Source organism: Malus sylvestris, chromosome 7, assembly GCF_916048215.2.
Source record: "Malus sylvestris chromosome 7, drMalSylv7.2, whole genome shotgun sequence".
NCBI lineage: Eukaryota > Viridiplantae > Streptophyta > Magnoliopsida > Rosales > Rosaceae > Malus > Malus sylvestris.
In genome coordinates this window covers 34,072,291-34,095,001 of record NC_062266.1, presented here as the reverse complement: position 1 = coordinate 34,095,001, position 22,711 = coordinate 34,072,291, and the positions used below count along the sequence as shown (strand labels likewise).

Sequence of the window (22,711 nt, the reverse complement as noted above, 5' to 3'; positions counted from 1 at the left end):
TCTTGTCGATACTAATCTAACATCTAATAAAATAAAATATATCGTTTAACAAAAATAAAAAACATACAACCGCAAAACGACATCACATCCTACAACATAAGCCACTTTTGACCTACAAACCTTTTGCAAATAGCCTTTTTTTTTTTTTTTTATAAACTAAATGATATTGTCTACACTAAAAGGTGGAGGAATGAGCTAAGCCTTGTAGTGATCTCGCAATAATATGATTCAAATTCGCATTTGACGAAAATAAAACATAAAACCTCTTATTTACAAGTAAAACAATACCATTAATGGTGTTTCAAGTTACCTCCAATAGGATGGACCCAAAAGAGTATTTAGCCTCATTGTTTGTGGTTGGGACCCAAAATGCACCTGAAAGGCCTTATTTCTGGGCAAGAGATGCAAACAAGAAAAAGGCAGAGGGCAACTGCACAGGTAACCCAGACTCTTGTTGCCAAAACAATGTTAAGAAATCGCCTCAAGCAACCAATCAAACTCGAACGATAAAATGTGCAGGGAAGCCAAGAAGTTATGCTAATCAAACTATTATCCAGAAATGAACCAAATCCCACAATATTAACAGCGTTCGAGCCAGTTTAGACACCCTAAACACCCGTAAAAAGATCACACACCGATGACATCAATTTGTTTTCTAAAACAACATTAAGCAGTAGCTGAACGAAAAAGTTCTTTTTCCTCTCTCTCTGCTAATCAAACTCAAAAGTTATTAGTCTGTCTGCGAACTGAACAACTCAGATTTACTGTATCTTGGCCCTTGAGAAGTCCATCTCCGGATGCTGCAACAGAACGATATATAAACAGTGTAAGCAAATTTGCATACCAGTTGCAAAAGGGAACCTTCTTGATTGAATGAGTAGCGTAGACGAGCCTCAAGAAATTACCTCGGACATGAACTTCTTTAAGATTTCCTGTTTTTGCATCTCCTCGCTAGTGGGGAGCCCCATCTGCTTCTGTCTCTGGTCAAACTGTAAAATCAAAACATACACCTCTTAGTAACCATGAAGAAACAAAACGTACAAATAGGCAGCAACGTGAACATGAATGGTGAACATATAAACTCATGGTGGACCAAACAGCAAGTAAAATGCCTTTCACAGATGCTCATCGGTTAATAACTACCAGCAGCGAAAAACAAAATGCAGAGAGAAAAAAAGCAGAAGTGGGAGAATTACCATCATCTTTTCAACAGTCTGGCGTGTTTCAGAATCCAGGTCAGACAGTTTGCTGGGCTCAGGCTCAACCTTTTGAGTGTCGATCTCAGGATCACCTTTCACCAGACTTTTCCACCACTCCATTTGATTGTGCTTGGTCAGTAGAATTGAGACGGCACTCTGGTCCTCTGGAATTAGCATGGATATTATGCATTCAAATAGCTCATGTGCTCAAAAACCCATGGATTACAATTAGGAAAATCAGAGAAACATGATACACGCATTTAAAAGACACTACGTCCTAAAAAACCAAGTGTAGAAATCGAGTGAAACTCATAACCACGGAACCCTGCAAAGCAATCCGACGTGTTTAAAATTTGTTTTAAGAGTAAAGAGCAGGGCACCATGTGATCAATTCACCAAGTACTTATGACTCTAATTTCTATTTAGAAAAGTGAAACATTTTTCAATGCTGTGTTATACTCCATTGTACATAAGCAAAATGATAAGTAATAAGTTGAACTGTGTTAATTGACATACCTATGCTCCAGTAACAATCATCAGGCTTGATAGCTTGAAAAAGTTCACCCTGCAAGTATTAGGGCTTACATTAGTCGATGGAAATATAACCTAAACGGAATATACCAGATAATCATCCGTTGTCTCAAATTAGTCAGATGAACAACCATCTTCCTACTAAATCTAATTGTTTTTTTTTTTTTAGGAATCTGTTTCATAGACATTAATTTAGAAAGTCAATAACCATCCAAAAGAAGACTTACATCGACGATCGGAGGCTGCCCCTTCAGTCCAAACTTCAGATGATTCTTCTTGATCTCACACACAACGAACCTAGATTTAGTTCCAGTCGGCACGGGAATAACAACATTAACCTCCTGTAGGCTCTGCGTCCACGAGTATTTCTCCAAATCCAGTCCATTCCCTTTGTTCGGAACTGTTCAAATCGCTTGGTGTTACATAGGAAAAACAAGAATTTACACACATCCAAAACACTGGTATCCCAACAGGCATTGGCGAACAATCATATCAAATTGGTTGAAAGATTCAAACTTTTTATGTTTCACAGAACAAAGACACATTATTCCATTCAAAGCAAGGATAAGACTGCGAACGATAGACGTCCCTGAAACTAGCTTGGGGTCGCCCCTTTTAATTTATGTATAAAAGAATTAAAATTTCAGATATATCAATACTAAACCCTAAAAGAAAGTGGAACTCTAATCAAATTTAAAGCAAAGAAAAAAGATTTGGTACCTCTCAAGCTACTCTCCTCCTCTTTCTTACCCTCCTCCACAGTTTCCTCCTTTTTAACTTCCGCCTTCGGCTCCTCGCTCGACTTCTTCTCCGCCTCCGCCTTCTTCTTCCTCTCTTCCTCCGCCTGCCTCCTCTTCTTCCTCTCCTCCTCCTCCTTCTTCCTCTCCTTCTCCCTCAAGGCGCGCGCGATCGATGCGACCTCCCTCTCCGCCGTCTCCTTCTTGAAGAAATCGCTCTCCTGAGCAAGAAATTCCAACACCTTCTCCACTAACCCTAGAGGGTTCGAGCGATCCAACTTCGCGGTAAAGGTCGCCGCTTTCGACGACGACGACGACGCCGCCGCCGCCGCCTGCGAAGGCTTCGTCTCGGGCGAGCTCTGTTCCTCCTGGATGTCGGAGATTATCGCCATGGATTCGATAAAAGTTTGGGAATTTGAGCGGAGTCTTTCGATTTCGAGGGTCGGGTGCGTGTAGGGTTTAAGCTTTTGCGTTTTGGGAGGACGATGGAGTGAGAGTGTATATATACTGCGTGCTACAGTCGGTGAGATGAGCATTCCAGAAGGTCGTGGTCTTCACTAAGTCCAACTTCTATTGGGAACCGATGTGATTAGACGATAATGCCCCTGACGAATTCATTTGATCCGAGTCCTAAAACCATTGTTTTGGGCTCTGGAACCGTGGGTCGGGGCAGGTCTTAGCGGTTCTGGGCGCGTTCGGGCCGGGACCTATGTGTTTGATTTTGATACACAAAACCGAGCAGGGTGGGGCGGCTCCAAATTTCTGAATACATGGGTCTCTGGCCTGAACTGTATACACAACCATTCAATTCTTCTCACACATAGTTTCCCTTTCTTGGTTTCTTGGTTTCTCCTTTTCGATCTCTCTCTTCCAAACCCAGATTGAATCTCCTCAGTCCTCCCTCTAGAATCCCAATCTTCTTCATCGATTCTTAGACTCAGTAACTCTCCTTCCTCTCAATCTCTCTCTCCCAAACTGACTGACTTTTGCTCTCACCCTTCTTGATTCCAACATTCATTTTTCTATTACCCCGCCCAGCCCGTCCGATTTTATTTTCAAACGGGTCTGGTCCATTCAATTTTGGCCCGGTCTGGTCCATGCCCATCCCTAGTATCTAATATGCAAAGGGAAGAAATTCAGGTTTCATTTCACTGTGTAATGGTTTTACATGTAACAGATCAAAGCTCTCCCTTTACTACATCCAGCCAAAGCATGCAACAAAAGGAGATGAACATTTTCGAGCAACTGGGATGTTACAGTGACGGTATTCTAAGCAAATCAACGATTCTCCCCAACACGAGAATGGCTGCTCAAATGAACTAACTAAAAAAAGACAAACTGCACGCCACCTTTCGCGCTAGACAACGTCCACGGCGAGCCCTCTTTCCATGACAGCGTGACTAATGAGTTTAAGCGATTCCTCTAAATCGTCCAACAACTTCTCAGGATCAGGTATTACATTCGGATCAACAGTTAAGCAAACTGTCATTTCATCCGCGTAGCTTTGCCAATGCATATGCAATGCCTGCAGCATAATGAGCAACACTGAACATAAACAAATCCGAAACGGAACCAGTTGTTTGTGGTTTTTTCCCCTTCGACTGCAGTTAAATTGGTGGATTTCGGAGGCAAGTTCGTGGTCAAGGAGAATTATGTGCATGAATTATAAGAGAACTTACGTGAGGATGCCCGTAAACGTGAGGAGACATGAAAGTTATTTGATGGCCGTAAAAACTAATTTCTTCCTGGGGACCAACCAAGTTTGAGAAGGAGAATGTAGAATGAGAAATAATTCTGTGTGCTAAAACTCCGGCTGCCTGCGCGCGCACATACACACACATATATATGGACATTCTTAGAAACTATTCTGGTTTTTGCTCTTTCGAATCGAAAATATGTTAGATGAAATGGAGGGAATTATTGGTACCTTAGCTCCTATTATTTTGATTAAGAGATTGGCAGTCAGGTATGTGAAGAAAGCTTCGAGGGAGTGTTTTTTCCGATCAATGACAGCTTTGGCTCCGCGAACATAATCCAACGGGTCATCTTGTAGAGCAATGGTGAAGGGGATAAGGATATAACCTATACAATTACCCCACCTGACCTTGGACTTCTTAGCCATCATATCAGCCAGATCCTGTTATGCAATTAACATTAGAAACAAAACAGTATATGTGAGCTAGGCCAACCAAGCATCTTTCGTGGCGAAAAAATTCCTGAACAACTGCTGAATGGTATATATGCTAATCACCTGGATCCCAACAGTTGGTCTTAAATTAACGAGAATGTTAGCTCTGACGTGCATATTTTTCGGAAGATTGCTCCCTTCCTGCTTTGTTCCGACATCTTTGTCATTTTGGCCTGCTAAACACAACAATGTTACTATGAAAACTTTATGTGTGAGTTTACAACTTCTCTAAACATTTCGAAGACGCTTTACAATTGAAAACAACGGAAACTTAGCAACAAAAAACGAAGAAAAGTATTAATGACTCAATTAACAGAACAATGTTACTGGTATTATCTGCTCAATAACTCAACTAACAAGACAATGTTAATGATTCAATTCCAAGGAAACTCACCGTATCTGCGATTCAAATAGCGCGAGAGACCCGCTTGTGTCACTCCCAATACAACATCATTGACAGTCTGGTTAATGTTCCAATGTCAGAAAAAAACTAAATGTAACACTACATACTTTCAAAAAAAAAAAAAAGTATCAATGAAACTAATACACTGCTTCAATTTTTAGTTTTTAAAAGCTTTTCCGAAACAAGCGTGCGTGCACGCATGCCCGTATACGCATTATTCATGAACTTATCAACATACCGTGCCCATCGCATTCTTCACTTGCTTTATGTGATTCATACTAACAGTCCGATGCAAGAAGCGTTTGGTGGTTAGATGAACATCAGATGAACCTTTGATAGGAGTTTCTGCGTCGTTCAAAAATAGAAGTGTTGCTATAAACAACATTATATCGACCAAAGTGTTCGCTATCAGTGTGATACCATACCAAATAGCCAAGATGAAACGCCAGAACCAGCCCAGATCACTTGAGGAATCCGCCCGTTTCTGGGTGGGAACACTAGGCAGTGCATTTGGGTCGGATGTTTTTCTAGTACATGCTAGCAAAAGGGACATGAGAGATGCGCCATCTCCCATAGAGTGGTGCATCCGGATCACTGCAAGCCCTTCTGCGTTCGAGGTTTTGACGTTGAGGAGATGTACCTCCCACAACGGCTTGGAAAGGTCAAGTGGTGATGCAGTAAGGTTGGAAATGTAGTTTTCTACAAATTCCTCCGGATGTTCTATTTTTGAATTCAAGGTTGGAACAAAAACATGGTCTTCTTGATTTACCGAAACTTGAATCCATCTCTTCTTTCCGCCTCTGTCATCCTTATACAAGAGAAAACTGTAAATCATCAACTGTATATAGCGTTATTAGCATGCTGCAGCTGAGGGGGAAGTTGAAACAATCAAGAACTTACAAATGGAACACAACCGTGGCGTTATCCCAGACCAAATCAAACAATGTCACACAGTTTAAACACGTGAAAGTGCTTGATTAGGTTAGAATACTGCCACAATGACGTCCCACTTGTTCGCGAGTCCTCTCCTAAAGTAATTTTCGTATGCAGAAAGGAACAAACAAGCAAACAAACAAGCAGTACGGAATGGAAATGTTTGATTTTACCAGCCTGCAAGAGAAGCGAGGATGATTGTGCAAGACTTTCAAACCATTTTTGACAATGTTTGAATCGATCCTCGTCTTGAATCCCATGATAATAACGATGTAACAGTTGAACCGCGGGGAATGGAACAAGCGTGACGCCGGACTTAGAATCAGACGATGGTGATCTTCTTTTGTGCTTGACTCCTCATGAGTGCTGCAGGTAGCTTCCATAGTTGCCTCTGGCTCCATATCCTTGTGTCTGTTCTCTCACTATTCCACAAGCCTTGGTGTTTTTTTGTGAAACAATCTTCTGCTACTTGTACTCATGTGGCTTTAACCATGCAATCAGCACCTCATGAGGTACGTAGGCACTGTGCAGATCTGAAATTTTCTACAAATGCAAGGTTGTAGTCAAACGAGAAAAACGTATTTTGATCCCATCTGACCTACTCGATTTCAGCTGGTGTGAGAGTCGTCCTAGTCAGGCATTACTAGCGAAATTTCCCTCGTGCCCAGATGGGGAAAACAATTCTGAATCTGTTCGTTGAAGCGACGCTGCAAATTTGTGGTCCTGAAAACCTGAAGTGGAAATTCTTACCTTCTCTTGTACCTGGTCTCGTCATGATCAAGAGCAGCAAACTCTGGTAAAACCGTAAAAGTCACATTTTTTCTTACAAAGACGTAAAGAACTTTGCATGGCTTGTATTCGGCAGAGACTGACGTCATGAGCACTAACTACCTTGCTTTCTTGTTCGAAAATCTCCCGAACTCTATCAAGCATGGAATTCCCTTCGTGAAATTGGAAAAAATATTTTAAGTTGTTTAGTGGACCACGTCATCCGTCTGATCATTTACACGAAAATCAAGACTCCTCTCACACAACCCTCTTCCCGTCTCACCGGCGGTAAGAGTCTGTGTGTGGGGTCGGATGAGTGACGTGATCATCTGTCCGACCAAAGAATTTTTCACGAAATAAGGCCTGATATCTGTACTGGGACAAAACACTTCAAACTACAAGCTTTTTGGATCAAAACCAACAGACAGTTCCTGCATATTTGGATCCAAACTCACAAAAATTACGGAGTTTGCTAAGACGAAGCTAAAAACTTATCAAATTGGATCAATTTCTGGTCGATTTTTATACTTATTTGAAGCCATGCAAAATTGAAGGATGAAAATTTTGAAAGGAAAAAACACGAGGACTAGAAATCTAAGAACATAATACCTTTGACCTCCGAACTCCCCAATCTGATGAAACTCCAATTCGTCTGGTTGTCTGATAAAGGGGACAAATTTGAAATATGGAAGTCGTCCCACCGCCTGCGCGTTTCACGCTCAAAAATACAGCTGTCAGTTTTGCTTATCAAAAAATACTTGGCTCAGGGAAACTTGATTGTCAAAATCTTTAACTATGCCTGTTACTAACGCATTATCATTCGGGGGTGTAGCTCATATGGTAGAGCGCTCGCTTCGCATGCGAGAGGCACGGGGTTCGATTCCCCGCACCTCCATCGTTTTGTATTTTTTATTTTTTATCAATCTGGGCTCGGCACTCTCTTCTTTCTGAGTTTGGGGCTTTCTGAGCCCATAATATATATATATATTTGTTTTTTTAATCAATCTGGGCTCGGCCCTCTGACATCCTTTGTGGGCTGGTTCACATTAAGAAGAAATTTGTCGTGTCTGGAATACGGTTCAATACAGTAAATGTCATGATATATATTAAGGAGAAGTTTAATTATTCGAGTGTCAACCATTTGTATACATTTAATGTACCATGCCATATTTCGCTCCACATTAAGATGCTTCTTTCTTCTCTTCTCAATTTTCTTAATTATTGGCAGATAAATGTCATCTTCTAATTACTCACTTTCCACACATACCTCTCAATTCATTTTCTGCTGATGTTTGTCTTAATAATGTTACGTAATGTCTCAAATTCAAATATCATATTCCTTGTTAATAAAAAACAAAAATAAAAATAAAAGAACACTTTTTTATGTGAACTATGTAAAAGTAGCGATCACACATTGGTGTCCACCAACATTATGTTTAAGATTATACAAGAACATGTTATCTAAATTATCTTGTCTGTAATGAAAATAAAAGGAGGCCAATAAGTACAATAATATATGTGTTTGTTTGATAAGTAATATTGTCACACAATGTGGTCCGAGTATTGCACGTCAAACTTCCACTATACCATTAATTCAACATGCATGGCCCATGCATTACCTCGTCTTTTTCTCCTATTCTCTCTCGCATCGAATTTTTAGTGTGTCTGGAATATAGCTTGGTATACCAAGTATCATAATATAAATGATCAAGAAATTTCTTTTTTAAGTATCCAACCATTTGTATTATGACACCTGGTCTCGATTGTGTTCCCGGCATTGAAAAATCTCTCACATTTGATTGGCAAAGGTTTGGCCACCGAGGATGACTAAACGCATAAATGACGACCATATAACATGGTTTATATGGCCTCTTATCACCAACATTGAACCCCTCTTAGTTTTGTTTTATGAAATCATAGCCATTTATCAACGTCTTTGATATTGATATCTCTCAATCAACATAGTGGACAGGTGTCCTACAATTGTATCCAATGAGTTTTGTCAAGTCTGAATAGTTCTAACTAACTAATTAAAACTTGGTACTAATACGTACCATCTCCCTGTTTCTATTTGCACACAATATTATTGACAATAAATTATCTTTTATTGACAATAAATTATCTTTTTATTATTTTTCAAGTGATGATAACGGTTGTATCCCAACGTTAAAAAAAATGTACAAACTTCGAAGTGGTTAACTTGGATTAAATTTGAGGTGTCCTCAGACCAAAAGTACTCGAAATAAAAAAGAAAAAAAGAAAAAAAAAAGCCAACTTGGCCAATTATTTATGGAAAAAGATTATCTTCCATCTAAATCTCCTCCTCTCTAGTCCCCTCGGATCTCTTCCTTTCTCACTTTCCTCTTTTTTATTCTCTGTATAAAGAAGTCAACTCCTGATACTAAGTGGCTTAATCGTGACCGTTTAAATAAGAGATGAGTGAAGAGAAGAAGGATTTAGAGGAGAGAGAATCCTACTCCATTATTTATATATATGTGGGTGTGACAAGCACGAGAGGTGGCAAAAGGAACGCATCCAAATCTTTGATTATCTTATACTTATTAGACTAATCCTTTTTATAGTTATATGGAAGTTAATTCAGCCTGTGACTGATCAGTGATATACCTATCTAGCCAAAAGGGAAAACAAGGGGTGGAAGTTGTTTTCTATCAATTTTTCTCTTGTGAAATTCCCTACGTGTACATCGACCAATTTGATTTTTAGTAAGCGTGGCACTGTGTTATAAGTTCATTTGAAACCACATCTGCTCGAATCGTGTTGTGCAGTTTCCACTTTCTGTTATTTGGGAAATTGAGTTTCCTAGTAAAATCTAGGTCTTTTAATTCGCACAAAAACCTAGCAAGAGTGTCCCTTTCCCTTTGCTACTAATTGAATTGATGTGATTTCACTTAATGAATCTGGACAAAATGGGAAGCAACATCCAATTATTTAAAACCAGCAAAAGTAGGGGAAGTCATGTCGTTTCTGCTCTTACAGTATAATATCAAAACCAATCAAAATCTTACTTCTAGAGCTTAACAAAGTAATTGGGTCCTCACCATCCTGACTGATTGTATAAAATTTCAGTTTAAAACATATGTATAAACCATTAACTCATGGAAATACAAGCGAAAATGCTTGCACACACGTCAAAACATAATTAAATTTGTATGCGGGGAGGAATGTCGTACATATTAAAAGCTGAGCAAGTCTTGGTGTAGCATCAATCCATCCATGGTATTCAAAGCAATATAATATCAAAACCAATCAAAATCTTACTTCTAGAGCTTAACAAAGTAACTGGGTCCTCACCATCCTGACTGATTGTATAAAATTTCAGTTTAAAACATATGTATACCATTAACTCATGGAAATACAAGCGAAAAAGCTTGCACACACGTCAAAACATAATTAAATTTGTATGCGGGGAGGAATGTCTTACATGTTAAAAGCTGAGCAAGTCTTGGTGTAGCATCAATCCATCCATGGTATTCAAAGCAATGTAACTACCTTGTACTAGTTTTATTCTTACCGCTGTACGTTTTTTCAAAATGCTTCTTCGTTACAGCAGAAGTATTAGGTTTTGGAGAAAAAGACTGGGTAAGGTTCTCACTGAAAGTTTTATTAATTGTTACCGTTCACCTGCCTTTTATGATAAAAACGCTTTTAAGAAGCATGGGTAGAGCGGTTTCTACTTTCTACTGTTTTAGATCCATGATTTCGAAGAAAAAAATTATTATTTTTATTTACCTAACACAATTTTAACTCTAACTTTTTAAGAAGCTGCTTTTAGAAAATTTTTAGTAAACTCAAACTAGCCCTAAAAATCTTTAAAATTAACTAAAGCTATAATTTCGATGCCCTTTGGTTTGGTTCACACTTCATAGTCAAATTGTATCCCCACAAAACCAACGCGAAATAATTATATATATTTCTGGTTTAATAATATTTGTGGATGGCTACTGATACATTGTCAAATCATTCTCATTAGAATGATCGAAACACGAACGCTCTATTAATTGGGAAAAAGATTCTTTCCGGATCTCTTCCACCAAAGTTATCGGATCAAATGATTCGAACTTTTGAAATTTCATCAAATGGCTCATCTGTTTTAATCTCTTAAAAGCTATAATAATTTTTAACCGTTTGATGAAATTTCAAAGGTTCGGATCATTTGATCTGGTAACCTTGGTGGAAGAGATACGGAGAGAATCTCTTTCCCATTAATTGACCACTATACTTAATTAAAGATATTTACATATTCACTTACTTAAATATTTATATATACACGTCTATAGATATGCGTGTGTGTGTCAAATTTATATATGGAATAGGATCCCCTCCTGAGCATAGGGTGGAGATCCTCTTGACTGGATCATTTGAGACATTGAAATTTGATTCAACGGCTATAATAATTATAACTTTTAGAGGGCCCGGCCCCCTATTTATAGTCGTTAGATCAAATTTCAATGGCCCATATAGCTCTCGGAGGATCCCCACCCTATGCTCAGGAGGGGATCCGGTTCCTTTATATATATATATATATATATATATATATGTAATATATGAGTTTACAATTTAAAAACTAAATTATACATGTATGATTGTCTATAACGGATCGTACTGCTGTTTTAATTAGGGAAGCATGTGCACAGCTCTACCATGTCCATGCCGATGCTCTTTAAAGAAAACCTAACTATATATGAAACACTAATTTATGTATAAAAGTGTCCACCGTTAACTAGTTATCTAACTAATCTGATCAATAAAGGAATACAGTGTTGTTGACAAATATAAAATGCTCACAATAATATTTAAAAATAAACGACTCAGATCATGAGAGAATTTTGTGGAATGAACTCATATCATCAGTAAGATCTGTATTAAGTTACTTAAATTGTTAAAAAAAAAATTTCTTATTTTGATGACTCGATCGCGTTTATCTTCTTTTATGGTTACAATATTTTTCTTACTAAAATAATTAAAATGAAAAGAAAAGGGTGGCAATTAGGGTTTTTGGCAGAAGCACACGAACCATGCATGGAATCTAGGCGTATACAGTGGCGAATTTTTGCATCAGATTAATAGTTTTTGTCAAGCATTCCTTAGAGAAGCTGTAGCATTAATCAGTGCATGGCTCCAAATAATGCTAAATGTATATCTAGAAAAATGTTAATTATAAACAAATCATGTGATATTAGGAAACGAGCAAGAGGCCCTTTGTCCCCTACCATCATAGAATTAGGCACATGCAGTTGCATGGCAGCTGCATGCTTTCAATCTCTTGCTTTGTTAGCTTGGTGTGACCCCTAGACCACTAGATCACTAGATCTCCTCAAATTTTAGCAATTTGGTCAAATCTTTCCTTTTCTCTGGATCCCTATTGGATTTATTAGACAACCAAATCATTATTCTTAGATTTCATGTACAACTAATTAAGTAGACGACGTATTTAAATCAAAATAATTGTTCATCGATAAATACTACTCTTTGTACTGTAAATTTAATACAATTTTGAGATAAAATCTCCTTTTAAGTATGCCATTTGTTTTACTTTTTGTATATACATTTACTTGAAACTTTTATTGTGCTTCAGAGCATATGCTACTTTTCATCGATATATTTTTATGTGAGTAACTAGTTTGTAGGCAACCAAATAAAGGAGAATATGATTTTTATTTTATTTTTTACGAGAAATGATAGAATGATATTTTATTCATCAATACAAACACATATAACAGTGCTAATTTGGTGCATTATTCCAGGTGATAAAAAAAACCGATTTAGAGTGAATTTGTATAATCAAACAATATAAAGTGATGATAATACAAAAATTACATCACGTCCATTAACGTAATGAGCGTGCAGATCAAATATCATAATGTAAGGAGCCTTCAAGGGAACGATCCTCATTTTTTGAAAAAAAAAAATGAGACTAGTTGTGGGGCTCACTCCACATTAAATTTCAATGATTCGAACCGTCTATTTTTTAAGTTGCACCTCATAGATCATCCTTACAAAATGTTAGTTAAATTGGAAATATTTGAGGCATCTAATTGAAATTTCATCGTGATAATTGAATGGATAAATAATTTCAGATGAATTGAATTTTTGTAAAAATTATCTATGAATCCAGATTTATAAAATAAATTAGAAGCACCCCTTGTTTCCAAAAAAAAAAAAAAACAAATTGTTCACATTTCATTTGATGGTCAAAAACAAATCCCAACTAATATTTTTTTTCCTTCCCTTAAAAGGCATGTGATAATGCATATAGAGACATAGAAAGTTACAGTGATCTGCAAATCGGGAGTCACGTAACATGCAAACTGCAAGAACACAAGAAGCTCCTCTTTCGTATACAGAATGAAAAGTCAAACTTGTACTTGACTTGAGAGGTTTTAGTCTTTGCATGTACTAGAGAAAGAAAATTGATCGACTCACATTTTTATACTGTCAGATGCTCCGTCGGCGAAATCTCAGCGGCCCCATTTTTGTCTCATTGATGTCACCATGAGCATACCGCTATAGAGGTCTCACATGCTAACAAGCCATAATCATACAAATAAAAACTTAAAAGTATGACATTATATCGTTAATTAGCACTTAACGTTCTCGTGTCAATGCCTGTGTGACGTCGTACGACTCATAAACAAGTTAATTTGCTCTATTAAACGCCAAGTCCACAAAATATTAATTGAACACCAGCTCATAAACAAGTTGTATATGCAATGTAAGATATCAACTTTGGTTGGATCGATAACTGTAAATGCATCTAAGTTGTACCAAAAATCATTACATGCATGTTATCATCGTATTTGTTTATACATATATAGTTATATACAAGGAAGAAAATATCGGTAATATCGGAAATATCGGTAGTCCGAAAACACGGAAATATCGATGGAAATATCGGGATAATATCGATATCGATAAAAATTACATGGAAACCACGGAAATTGTAAGAAAAACTTGGAAATTTTTATTGAAACTTTGCAGGATGTTTATTTAGTCAATTATCTATTAGTTTATCACAAAAAATTGGAAGGAAATGCATTACATTATGGATTTAACTGATTTAAGTTGATAATATAGCGAGCTGGCAAACATTGTGAATGTAGAAAATATGTATTAATTAATGAAAGAAGTTTAAACACACCATAATCATTTATATATAATGAATTAGTACAATATTTTACACTTTATACATTGCATGGTAAGATACATGAGTGACTTAGTACCACATAGAGTTCCTATGAGATTCAAAATTTTCACTATCTTCATCATCTCTATTTGTAGAGTAAGTGTATTGTGAAGAGTAGTCAGCAACCATGGCAATGGTTTTCAAGAACCAAAACCCAAAAGTCAATAGGAAACCGAATACTTCGGTATTTTTCGGGATTACCAAACAAATGGGATTTGGAAACCAATCCCATATCGAAAATTTCGGTATTTTTCGGGATGGGATTCCCGAACTTCAGGATGGTTTTGGTTTGGGATTTTTCGGTTTGGGTTTGGGACTTTTTCGGTTTGGTTTGGGATTTTCGGGAATTTTTTCCAGCCCTACCATGTAAGTGACCAAATAAAAAATAGAAAAATTAAAAACCACATGCCATTGACTAAGTAATTAATTGACACAATTTAAAATATAATACCACAAAAAATTTGGAATATGTGCAAATTTGTTTCTTGTAAAAAGAATTCAAAACAAAACAATATATATAAATATAGTAGCATATTATCACAACAACATAAGTGATATGGTGGTTAAGGCATTAAGGACTCAATATGGTGGTTAATATCACGATATTATCGATAATATTGCGATATTTTGACGAAAACTCATTAGATACTTGTTAAAATATCGGTAACTCAAAAAAACGAAAATATCGGCGATATTAAATCCTTGGTTATATATTGGTAATAAGGAAGCAACCCTACTGTAAATCGGACCAAATGAAAAACCCCTAAACGGCTAAACACCAGTAGTCCTCATCAGTATTTGGTGGTCAATTTGTGGACTATTTGGATGCAGACATGGTTTGCCGAATGTAAGAGAACGTACGTCGCGGAGATGATGAGGTTTTAACTTGTAAGCATCATCATCGTGTTTCGTCTGATTTTTGACTTATCTCAAATCCTCAAAAAGTACATATCAGTCCTATTCAAATTGTTATTAAGACCAAGAATGTATAAGTAGAAGAAGATCAATTTGTTGTGGAAGCATCACATCGATCTATATATATATATATAATTTTATTATTTTAATTTAAAAGAGGGGGAGTTTTGAATCTAGCCCGCATGAGTGGACACCCAACATTAAATTCACTGTGATATTTGACCACATGCATATCATTATCTATATTGGAACAAAATAAATTATGGCAAAATTTATACGCAGCTTGCATGGTCATGAATCCACTGCTTGGAAAGCCCTAGTTTAGTTCATATTTCATATTTCGACAAACAGCACAAGAAACTTACATGATTCACTATGTTCTAAACTATGAAATCCAACAACTATCACTTACTCCAGGTATTTCTTAGCTTAGATCTCTCTCTCAAACTTTAACCTCTTAGTTCTGGTTATGAAATAAGTGAAAATGGGCTGAGAGAAGCAAAAGCTGTCAATAGAAAGGAGACAACTTTCATTAAGCAAATGGTGGAAGGTTACTTCAGCTGTGGATTTGTTAGTGATCAAGAGGTGACAGCTTACTTCAAGAGTAAGACTTTGTTTTAAGCAAGGTAACAACTTAACTTTACAGATGGTGTCGAGTTTAAGGTGCTAAAATTTGTCATATTTCATCCAAAAACTATAGCAATTTTTCTTAGTCCGACCACCAAACCCTGCTTTGATACCATGTAGAAATTTTTTTTTTGGCTGAATGGATAATTTCATAGATATGAGAATACAATATATAGAATTACATTCTTTGTATGAAAATTTAATTATAATTAATTTCTTATTTGTCTAACGACTAGGGCTTCAAAAGAGCTGACCTGTTACAAAATTTAGCTTAAATTCACTGCCCAACTCTGTATTAATGAATCCCTGCTAAACTTTGGGGACCTTTGACTAACTCTGCCTCTTACAATGCATATTTGTTTTAACAAAACTACCTAGCACTCTTCTGAAACTTTTAAAATATACATAGACAAAGTTTAATTACCAGATAAAAATAGCTTATAATTTATCAAACGTAGGAAAAGTGAAAACTTTATACAGCCAGCTAAATGCCCAGAAAGGTGATTCTTTTGTTCAAACGGATTAAAACATAAGTTTTAACATTTCTTAAACCCCTAATTATTACAATATCCAATATAAATAATTATTGATGTACTCTAAAACTTTTGAGTGAAAATTTTATTTCGCTAGCAAGAATCCCTGGATAAAAGTCATAGGGTTTTTATCATGGTTGACCTCTCAAATTGGACGTTATAATTAAAATGATATCTAAAATAGAAAATCAATCAAATTTTTTTTTGTCCAAAAAATCAATCAATTTGATTATTGAAGTGTGTTCGGTAAATCAATTTGATCATTCCTTATCTTTCGTCAAATTTTATGTTAGTGTGTCAACGTGGCACACGGGTGGGTCACACTTATCCAATCAATGGCACCATATAAATTAACAATAAATTAATTGTTAAATCCATGCTCAAAGACCAAATTAATTGCTTTTCTATTTCACAGACCCGTGATAAAAATCCAAAAGTAATATTTCTTGTTGAAACTGGATACTCTATAATGGATAAAACTTAAAAGCGAAAAAAATGTACAATCCACTAATCAATACCAACATCCAGTATAATTAAAAATTCATGTAACATAACAAAAAAAGGAGCAAGACGCACTACTTAGCATGCAAGTTAGCGTAAGAGCTAAGAGAATCGTGCAAAATTGCCAAATGCATGCACTGCGCACAGCACTCAACTTTAACGACGATTTTGACGTCAGACACAGAGGACATTTCCTATCCCCTCCTACTCCACTTGTTCAAAGCAATATTCAAAGAAATTAATATTAGTTAAACCAAAATTAAGTAAAAAATAAAAACTAAGAAGAAGGAAGATAGAAAGGAAAGAGGAATTAATGGAAACCTTTTTTGGCTCTCTTCGGATAAGTTATGAGGAGCAATTTACATATCACGGGTACGGTATTATTACGACGTTTTGTGTCGTGTAAGTCATTCTTGGGCTGTAAGTTTGTGTAGAAATGAAAGTAGCAGCCAGCTCATCGCCTCCTCGACATCGACCTCACAACAACCTCTTTTATTCTCCTACGTCCCCACATAATTCATATTATTTAAGATTTTAAAACTTATTTAAAAATCAGTTAATTTCCTAATTATATATAAATACACAGCCCCTCTTTAAACCCCACCCACGCTTCTTCTCTCTTATTTCCTCCCTCCCTCTCAGAGAATTTCACTATATCAGTCCTAACAACTTCGTAAACTTTCCACTTTCAGTTCTTTCCAGTTTCAGTTCTACTAAAAGGATATGGATTACGGCAGACTCAAACCGTCGGAGCCGGAAGGCTCCTCCAAGCACCACGTGGCGGAAAACCCATCACTCCCACAAACCGTCACGTCATCCTCCTCCTCAACCAGCCGCAGCCGCAAGAACAAGCTCATCCTAATCTCTCTCCTCTCCGTCGCACTCATACTCGCGTCCGCCGTCTCCGCAGTCGTCCTAGTCGCCGGCCGCTCCAAAGCTTCAAACTCCGCTGCCTCCTCCGCCATCCACCGCAAGCCCACGAAGGCCATCTCAGACGCGTGCGCCAAGACGCGCTTCCCCTCCCTCTGCGTCGACTCCCTACTCGACTTCCCCGGCTCCACCACCGCGTCGGAGCAGGACCTCGTCCACATTTCCTTCAACATGACGCTGCAGCGCCTCAGTAAGGCGCTCTACATCTCCTCCTCCCTCTCCTACCGCCAGATGGATCCCTACTCCCGCTCCGCCTACGATGACTGCCTCGAGCTCCTCGACGACTCCGTCGACGCCCTCTCCCGAGCCCTCACCTCCGTCGTCCCTGGTGCAGCGTCCACGTCCACACAGGACGTGCTGACGTGGCTGAGCGCAGCGCTCACGAACCAGGACACGTGCGGGGAGGGTTTTGAGCAAATCAATGGCGGCGACGTCAAGAACGAGATGGACCAGCGGCTTAAGGACTTGTCGGAACTCGTGAGCAACTGCCTCGCAATTTACTCGGCGATCGGGGGCGGCGATTTCTCCGGAGTCCCGATACAGAACAGGCGGAGGATGTTGTTGGGTAATTCCGACATGGAGCGCGATATAATGGGGGATAATGCCGATGTCTCGCGAGATTTTCCGAGGTGGTTGGGTAGGAGGGAGAGGAGGTTGCTGTCGGTGCCGGGATCGCAGATACAGGCGGATATTATCGTGTCGAAAGATGGCAGTGGGACGTTCAAGACGATCGCCGAGGCAATAAAAAAGGCGCCGGAGTCTAGTTCTCGTCGGACAATTATTTACGTCAAAGCAGGAAGGTAAGTTCACTACTCACTCATAAAGTTGTTTAGTTTGGTACTATCTTTTCCTACCCTTTTTACTTTCTTTTGGATTCATCATTTAGAGACGCACTAAACTAATCACTTGTTCATAATCGCTGTTAAAGTTGAATTTCTTTATGGCTGAATTATGAGGTGGAACTTAATTATATTGCTTTTTAAATTTGATTGTTTGTGAGTTGCGGAGAAATTTTTTATTGTGACGGGAGCACAAATGGTACACTATGTGTTTTTATGTAAGTGGTAGGAAATTTTATTTTTAAATTTGATTGTTTGTGAATTGCGGATAAATTTTTTATTGTAATGGGAACACGAGTGGTACACTACGTGTTTTTATGTAAGTGGTAGGAAATTTTATTTTTTAAGTTATTAACTTTTTAACACACATATCTCACAATTTGTGTAGTAACACGTGATGTACCACCTCGTGCGCCGATTACATTGAAAAATCTCTCGTGACTTGTGAGAGTGCATCACTAATACAGTCAATTTTGTACTTTTTAATAATATTAATTTTATGACAAAAATTATGTTTTGAAAGTGGTTTTGGCAGTTGTTTTGGAAAATATTTCATGTAAACATTTGTTTTTTTCTTTTAGCAATCTTAGATAGAATAACTTTTATTAAATTTGTAAATTATGTTATGTGACATAAATAAAAAATAAATACGTTAATTAATATTTAAATAATAATTTTTTTTAACAATTACGTCATATAATTTATAAAATTCGATCCAAACAATTGATTTTCCCAACCTTATCGTTGTTCCCTTTCGTTTAGTTACTTTTTGACCACCGTTGTTAGTTGCTTTAGGTTAACATTATGCCGGTGAAAAGATTTTTCTCTAACTTTTTGTGTTAATTCCTTGTGCGTATCGATTGGAGCATTGACTTGAGTGAGCCCCCTTTTTTCACACAGACCTATAATCATGTGAGAGAACTTATTAATCCTCCCCCTTACTCCATCACTTTTACATAAATACCCCATTGTTTTACTATGAACTGGTGATGCCATGTTCTTAAATTAATTTGATGGCCATCAATGGAACTTGAAAATTTTATTTTATCTTCTTTATGTTGTCGTGTGGTGGTTGTCGGTAGAGAATGGTCGCTAGTCATGACATATGCATACATTATTTGGATTATGTAATAGACGAATAAGAATTTAATACGTTAGGAATACGGATACACAAAGCATGACAATATAAATAGTTGAAATTTTTTTTATGTATTTAATTATTTGATTTAAAACACTTAATATACTAAATTGTGTCTGGATACACCGAAAAATCTTAATAGTAAACGTCGTTTTCTACCCCGGGTCATTAACCGTACAGTGGACTTTGGATTTTTGCATGTAATATGACAACTACTTGACTTGTGTGGTCAATTATACTCTCTGCTGGCATGCACTGCAAACTTCAAAATGCTTGAATGCACAAGTTTCGAGAGATATTCTCTTACATTCGAATGTCGCCATGACAATACTTTTAGTTAGTTAAGTATTGTAATAGATGACTTGTTATGCGTGGCATTTCTGATGCAGGTAAGGTTTTATTGTGTGATTTGTTTTTCTTTTTATTCTTTTGTGGTAAATTATTTTGGATGATTTCTTGTTCATATTTTAGGTACGAAGAGAGTAATTTGAAGGTGGCAAGGAAGAAGACCAACTTGATGTTCATCGGAGACGGGAAGGGCAAAACCATAATTACCGGAGGGAAAAACGTCGCGCAGAAAGTGACCACATTCCACACTGCAACCTTCGGTAAGTTCCGTCAAACACCGTTGTCTTTTCACGTTGTAATTTTCGAATCATTGTCCTCTTTTCCTTATGGTCACCAATAACATGTGGGCCCTGTCACTCACTACCATGCATGACATCAGTTACTACTTACACGTGGCCGGTTATGCTAACAGAAGCTATTCAGTTTGATGCAACTTGGTGACGTTTGTCTGACCTCATAATCCCAAATTACCTTTGTAACCCAATAGCTCAAGAAGAGAAAACCTACCAATTGTGTGAAGGTTGAGAAGTGATTTTCACTTGCTCTTTTTATCCCATCTTCTCATTTATTTTTAGTTTTGGTAATTTGATTGAACAAATCAAATAAAAATCGAAAATGAAGTTTTAACATGGGTAGACATAAACTGTTTCCCTCGAGACTATTATAAGTTAACCATTCACTGACTTTTTATTTTGCATAGGTTGCATGAAAGACCCTCTCATGTTTAAGATGTTAGCCTTTTTCTTCCATTTTTTAGTACAAATAGGTGGCATCTAAATTATTCCATTGGAGGCCTTGTAAGCTTAACATTTTGGAATTTAGGGTTAAAATTATTCTGGTTCTATAAGTGGAATGTTCTCATTTTTCGTCTATAAATCAACCTTCTTTGGTAATCCGATCCAAAATCTTCTCCTCCATCCAAATCTTGTCCAATCAAATCCAATCCAACCTAATCCGATCACATTTAACTACACTTTTCCAGTTAGACATGAATGGAAATTGGACAACAGCATCGTAACTTTCCGTCCCACAATAGTTGAAAGCAACACAAATCACATTATTGGATGTGGATGACTTATCAATGGCGTTTATTGAATTCATTTCTTGTTGGTCCACAGCTGCTCAAGGAGCTGGTTTTATTGCACGTGACATAACGTTCGAGAACTACGCGGGACCGGACAAGCACCAAGCCGTCGCCCTTCGAATAGGAGCGGACCACGCTGTGGTCTACCACTGCAGCATCATCGGACACCAAGACACATTTTACGTGCACTCGAATCGCCAATTCGTCCGTGAAACGGATATTTACGGGACAGTGGATTTCATTTTTGGCAATGCGGCTGTAGTGTTCCAAAAGTGTAGCCTCTACGCTCGCAAGCCCATGGCCAATCAAAAAAACACAATCACAGCCCAAAACCGGAAGGACCCGAATCAGAACACGGGCATTTCTATCCATGATTGCCGGATCCTCGCCACTCCGGAGCTCGAGGGTTCAAAGGGTAGCTTCCCGACCTATCTAGGCCGTCCGTGGAAGATGTACTCTAGGACAGTTTACATGTTATCGTTCATTGGTGATCACGTTCATCCGCGTGGATGGCTTGAGTGGAATGGGAATTTCGCCCTAGATACCCTATACTATGGTGAATACATGAACTCTGGCCCTGGCGCGGCGGTAGGGCAACGAGTAACTTGGCCTGGGTATCGGGTCATTACCTCTCCGGTGGAGGCCGGTAAGTTCACTGTTGCACAGTTTATATACGGGTCGTCATGGTTGCCGTCCACTGGGGTGGCATTCTTGGCCGGTTTATCAGTCTAAATTACACCGGCTGTAATTCTAGGTCCAAGGCATTAGTGGGTAAATGCTCTTATTCCCTTGGTAACTGTAAGAATATAGTTGTTTTTTTTGTTTTTTTTTGTTTTTTTTTGGGTTGTATATTTTTTTCAACAATATATAAGTGAATAAGTTGTATTGTTCTCTTTGGTCAATTAACTCAAATGATGATATACAATTTATATAAGGAAGGTAGTATTTCGGTAGTAAAGTTATATTTGTTATGCCACGTAAAAAAACGCATATTCAACGGAGGTAGCAGCTAAACAAATTAACGAATTAGCATTTGACCTTGCAAATATATAAGGCCAGTTCCTATTTCAAGTTAACAAATTGGGTCACGCAATATATTATATCCAAAGTTATTGTCTAGTAAGTAAAGCTAAAGAACGAGAAATAAAACTTGAATCCTACAACATAAGATAAATCAAAATATTAATATTTAAAATTAAAAGATAAAATTTGAAGACCGAGTTGGAGTGATAGACACTTTAAACGAAAATTTTTGTTAACTCTTTGCTTTTTTGGACAAAAAAATGTTGTTAACTCCTTAGTAGATGTCTAACGGATTGATTTTCTACACGAGTCTGCTTGACTGTAGTCACAAGCAGGATGAAATTTCTCATAGCCTCTCCAGACTCAAAGGAGATGGATAACCATGATTTGTCACTAGTTGTTCCCCTTTTAATAAAAAAAAGGGAATTGATTTTCTTATCTACATAATGTAGTACTGGAGGACACTAATGTCATTTTCAAATAATTACTCTTGTCTTTGTAGTCGTTGCCAACTTTAATACAGTTGCTTAGCTTTTAATTTGATGTGTTTGTGTCGGTGCTGTCGTACACGGTTTGGAGAAAAAGTTGTACTGGGAGCCAGGAACCTGACCTTCCTCGAAGCAGCTTAGATTGAAACTACAAAACACATTTCATCAAAAATGAAATACCATGAAACTTAGGCCACAACTCCACAAATGGGGTTACTTTTTACAATGAGAGAAATTTGCATGTAACGCCTTGTGTGGAACTTCTTTTTTGCCTTTTGAATTAGGTGACCTATAATTATGGCCGCCCCTAACATAAAGAAAG

General features: G+C 37.5%; 3 protein-coding genes and 1 non-coding gene across 8 annotated transcripts; 2 read left to right on the top strand and 2 right to left on the bottom strand.

The window, feature by feature from the left end:
* Positions 1 to 532: 532 nt before the first annotated feature.
* Positions 533 to 2,966, bottom strand: LOC126629157 (protein BOBBER 1-like). The gene is made up of 6 exons (XM_050299079.1): positions 2,451 to 2,966; positions 1,958 to 2,130; positions 1,716 to 1,764; positions 1,197 to 1,363; positions 906 to 989; positions 533 to 800 (listed from the first exon to the last, which is right to left on the bottom strand). The coding sequence occupies exons 1-6, from the start codon at positions 2,857 to 2,859 to the stop codon at positions 762 to 764; spliced, it is 921 nt and encodes a 306-aa protein (XP_050155036.1). The 5' UTR covers positions 2,860 to 2,966; the 3' UTR covers positions 533 to 761.
* A 624-nt stretch (positions 2,967 to 3,590) lies between these two features.
* Positions 3,591 to 7,532, bottom strand: LOC126629154 (wax ester synthase/diacylglycerol acyltransferase 11-like). Of its 5 annotated transcripts, none has more exons than XM_050299072.1 (8): positions 7,369 to 7,532; positions 6,165 to 7,190; positions 5,297 to 5,896; positions 5,050 to 5,116; positions 4,719 to 4,831; positions 4,395 to 4,604; positions 4,147 to 4,284; positions 3,591 to 3,992 (listed from the first exon to the last, which is right to left on the bottom strand). In XM_050299072.1, the coding sequence occupies exons 2-8, from the start codon at positions 6,390 to 6,392 to the stop codon at positions 3,825 to 3,827; spliced, it is 1,524 nt and encodes a 507-aa protein (XP_050155029.1). In that variant the 5' UTR covers positions 6,393 to 7,190; positions 7,369 to 7,532; the 3' UTR covers positions 3,591 to 3,824. The 5 variants fall into 5 exon arrangements, with proteins under 5 accessions (XP_050155029.1, XP_050155031.1, XP_050155032.1 ...); XM_050299074.1 differs by having other exon boundaries at positions 4,719 to 4,828; XM_050299075.1 differs by having other exon boundaries at positions 5,297 to 5,866.
* A 49-nt stretch (positions 7,533 to 7,581) lies between these two features.
* On the top strand, positions 7,582 to 7,654 carry TRNAA-CGC (transfer RNA alanine (anticodon CGC)). The gene has a single exon. It is a non-coding gene; the product is annotated as a tRNA-Ala (tRNA).
* Positions 7,655 to 17,130: 9,476 nt separating this feature from the next.
* LOC126629153 (probable pectinesterase/pectinesterase inhibitor 34) lies at positions 17,131 to 21,836 on the top strand. The gene is made up of 3 exons (XM_050299071.1): positions 17,131 to 18,269; positions 19,918 to 20,054; positions 20,913 to 21,836. Exons 1-3 carry the CDS (start codon positions 17,263 to 17,265, stop codon positions 21,608 to 21,610), a joined length of 1,842 nt encoding a protein of 613 aa, XP_050155028.1. The 5' UTR covers positions 17,131 to 17,262; the 3' UTR covers positions 21,611 to 21,836.
* Positions 21,837 to 22,711: the final 875 nt, after the last annotated feature.

Coding starts and splice junctions, on each gene's coding strand:
- LOC126629157 (XM_050299079.1), bottom strand. CDS start 2,859: ATGGCGATAATCTCCGACATCCAGGAGGAACAGAGCTCGCCCGAGACG. Junction 2,131..2,450: donor GGAGGAGAGTAGCTTGAGAG/GTACCAAATCTT, acceptor CGATTTGAACAG/TTCCGAACAAAGGGAATGGA. Junction 801..905: donor TAAAGAAGTTCATGTCCGAG/GTAATTTCTTGA, acceptor GTTCTGTTGCAG/CATCCGGAGATGGACTTCTC.
- LOC126629154 (XM_050299072.1), bottom strand. CDS start 6,392: ATGGAGCCAGAGGCAACTATGGAAGCTACCTGCAGCACTCATGAGGAG. Junction 5,897..6,164: donor CTCGCTTCTCTTGCAGGCTG/GTAAAATCAAAC, acceptor CGCTATATACAG/TTGATGATTTACAGTTTTCT. Junction 5,117..5,296: donor TGAAGAATGCGATGGGCACG/GTATGTTGATAA, acceptor AACATTAACCAG/ACTGTCAATGATGTTGTATT.
- LOC126629153 (XM_050299071.1), top strand. CDS start 17,263: ATGGATTACGGCAGACTCAAACCGTCGGAGCCGGAAGGCTCCTCCAAG. Junction 18,270..19,917: donor ATTTACGTCAAAGCAGGAAG/GTAAGTTCACTA, acceptor TTCATATTTTAG/GTACGAAGAGAGTAATTTGA. Junction 20,055..20,912: donor ATTCCACACTGCAACCTTCG/GTAAGTTCCGTC, acceptor GTTGGTCCACAG/CTGCTCAAGGAGCTGGTTTT.